Raw genomic sequence first — 3,169 nt, forward strand, 5'->3', positions numbered from 1 at the left:
TGAAATAGCCCTTATTTGCTCTTCGAACAAGAAATAGTCTTTAGAAACGCTGAAATAGTTTTGCAGAATGCTATGAAAACGTCCAGAATTGTCAGAATCGTTTCTTCGGAAAGTGAAAAATAGTTATTGTAGGCGTTTTCTCAGCAAATTGATTTTTCGATAACCCAAATTGATTTCGCCGTTTGCTGTAATTACATTATCATTGGGTCTAGGATGAAGTTCTTTAATGGTTTATAGCCTAAATCCAATTGATGAAGTATTTGATGGTTTATTATCGAGAATAAATTTCGTAAAACTAATTGATTTTTTAGTGGTCACAATGACGAATGTCGGAAGTGGGAGTAACAGTTTTTTCGTGTTCTTGTATGGTACTTTGAAACGTGGTCAACCTAATCACGAGCATCTGATGAATCCAGAAAATGGATCATCTACTTTCGTATGTAAAGCGCGAACTTATGAAAAGATGCCACTGGTGATGGAGCGAACTATGAATATACCGTACTTACTGAAAAATTTTTCTCACGAATCCAACTTGCATGTTTTGGGAGAAATTTTTCTGGTTGACAGAAAAATGCGAGATTTTCTTGACTGGTTCGAAGACCACCCTGGCTGGTACACAAGAACACCAATAAAAGTTGTGCCTGAAGTTCATGTGAACGATTTGAAGAAAATTGACCGAACTGATTTGTTCAACAACCTCCATAAGGTACTGCTTCGTGACGTCAGTCTAGACGAAGAAGGCGAATGGCCAGCGTACACACCAATCGAGTGCGACGCTTATTTGATTTGTGACCCTTTGCCAGTTCTATTGGACGACAATGAGTATACGAAGTTGAACAATTACTCCAACTCCAAAACCAAAAAATATTCTGAGATGATAGACTCAAAGCCTAACCCTGATGAGTTTGCTGAAAAATATCTGCGAAACCTTATCAGGAATTGTAAATATGTCATCGAATGATATCGATTGACCATAGTTTTCTATCCTACTATATTGCCTTGGTGCTAGATATATCGGCATTTTTCAAGAGCTAATATGCATGAATTTGTATTTCTAATTGAGATATAATGAATAGATCTGTACAGATAGTTTGTCAAAACTACTGATTTTTTTTACCTGTTGCTTATTTATATTTTAGCGTTTCATATTTAGTGGCTCAGTCGAATCTTTCAATTAGTGCGCAGTCTATCTAATTTGTAGAATATTTTTATCTTCTGAATTCACTGTATTTTCCTTTCTCTTGGGTAGAGAAAGTATTTTTCCTCAAGGCACGAAAGGTTTATCGCTCCACGATCTAAAAATATTTGGTCGCTTTGTTGGACACAATGCAAGGTGACTACTATTTTCATAGGCTTCTTTTATTTGCTTGCATTGCGTTCAATGATTGCAACGTTAATCAAAGTAAACATTTTGGCATTATTTCATTTCGAGTGAGCTGAAATCTGCGATTCAGAAAGCTTATCGTGTGAACTCATTTTTAATCTAATTTTCCGATGGTAGACTTTGCACTTTGATTGTCAGGATAGTTCGCAAACTTGTGGGTCGGTTAAAAAAAAACATTCTATAAAGAACTTTGTGTCAACTTGTTAATGCTCTCGAACGAAGTTTGAGGCAACTGTAAACATGTCTTTGTTTGCAAAATTTTCGCTTGAACATTTTATCTGAAAAGTTTTTCGGTTTCACTTTTTAGTAACTTTTTCGGGCTTGAGTTCTTGATTTTTGCGTGACCGTAATTGCTCTTATTCTGAAATTAAGTCTATTGTTAAAACAAAGGTCATTGTAAGATAAGCAAAAACATTTGCGTGACAACCGAGTGGAAAATTGTTCTGCCTGGTACGCAGGAGGTCGGGGGTTCGAACCCCTCCTTGGAGGGAATTTTGTGTACCCCAAAAAATTATCTAGGCTCCTCTGAGTTAAATTGCCCCACCTGTCATTCGAGAGCAATTTGTCCGACGTTGGTCGGTTTAATCACAGTTGCATTTTTCAATTTGTGGTTTTATAGTTTTTTTCACCGTTTCTGGTAATCTGTCGGCTATGCTGTAAAATACATTATAGATTACTAGAAAATTTTGGAAAAGACCAGAATATTTAGCGCAGTATTCAACTCAGTGATTTATAAAATTAGGAATCACGTTCACTTAGTTTTATCAAATCGTTTTTCCATGAGTTTATCTTCTTTTGACCTGGAACGCCGAGTTTTGTGTTCTCAATTGACTTTCAACTGATTTTATATTTACTGAACGGCCAAAGTAAGTTAGCACACACTATTTTTACGAAATAAAAGTTCAATTTTTGAGGCAACATTACTCAAATTAAAAGCGCATTTCGCAAACAATTTTTGCACCAATCCCGTACAAAGTCTTCTCACCGACCTATGATAAAACTTAAGGTCACACAGAAATCCCAATGTAAAGTTGATGAACTTCATCCAAGTTTGAAATTAAAATGAACGATGCGACGAAATCAAATTTTAATCACATCGTTTTTTCTCTTTTAGTGTCTTACGCGAATGCAAACTCAATCACATTTGAACAAGCGTAAGAACATATCACATTTTGAGACAGCTTTCTTGTTACTGTGAAAGTTGGATGAATTTCATCAACTCCACATTGGGATTTCTTGTAATTGAGCGTTGCAGGTTATCTGAATATCATTGGTATATGAGAAGACTGCTGCAGGGATTAATGGTGGAACATGTATTAAAAATTCTTATTTTAACTTGGAGTAATTTTGCCTCAAATATTGTTTTTTTTTTGGTGAAAATAGAGGGTGCTAACTTACTTTTGCCGTTCAGTATAATTCATTTGGATACTTTATGCAATGAATAAGTAATGAATGATGATAGTGCCTTTAAATGTGCGGCTTTTTAGATCACACTCCAAAGCGTTAAAAAATAGATAGTACAATGATTAGAACAAAAAAAAACTAATTGAATTACATGAGTATTTGTTAGATATTCTTTTAATAATGTTATAATTATCAGGTATTATGTTAGATAAGTAATTGTTACAATATTACAGAATTATTATTTCAAGAGACCGTGTACGTTTACAATCGTTAAGGATAGAGAGAAATTACAATTACATTTTACAAATGGGAGCAAAACCAAAATTTATTTTGTTGCTTTAATGAAATCAGAAGAATGTGAAGTAAAGCCATGAAACTTCA

General features: G+C 34.5%; 1 protein-coding gene across 1 annotated transcript; it reads left to right on the forward strand.

The window, feature by feature from the left end:
- Nucleotides 1-266: 266 nt before the first annotated feature.
- LOC142336994 (uncharacterized) lies at nt 267-1,239 on the forward strand. Its single transcript, XM_075386002.1, has one exon. It carries the CDS (start codon nt 320-322, stop codon nt 959-961), a length of 642 nt encoding a protein of 213 aa, XP_075242117.1. The 5' UTR covers nt 267-319; the 3' UTR covers nt 962-1,239.
- The last annotated feature ends 1,930 nt before the right edge of the window (nt 1,240-3,169 follow it).

Source organism: Convolutriloba macropyga, chromosome 3 (genome assembly GCF_964194025.1).
Source record: "Convolutriloba macropyga chromosome 3, txConMacr16.3, whole genome shotgun sequence".
Lineage (NCBI taxonomy): Eukaryota > Metazoa > Xenacoelomorpha > Acoela > Convolutidae > Convolutriloba > Convolutriloba macropyga.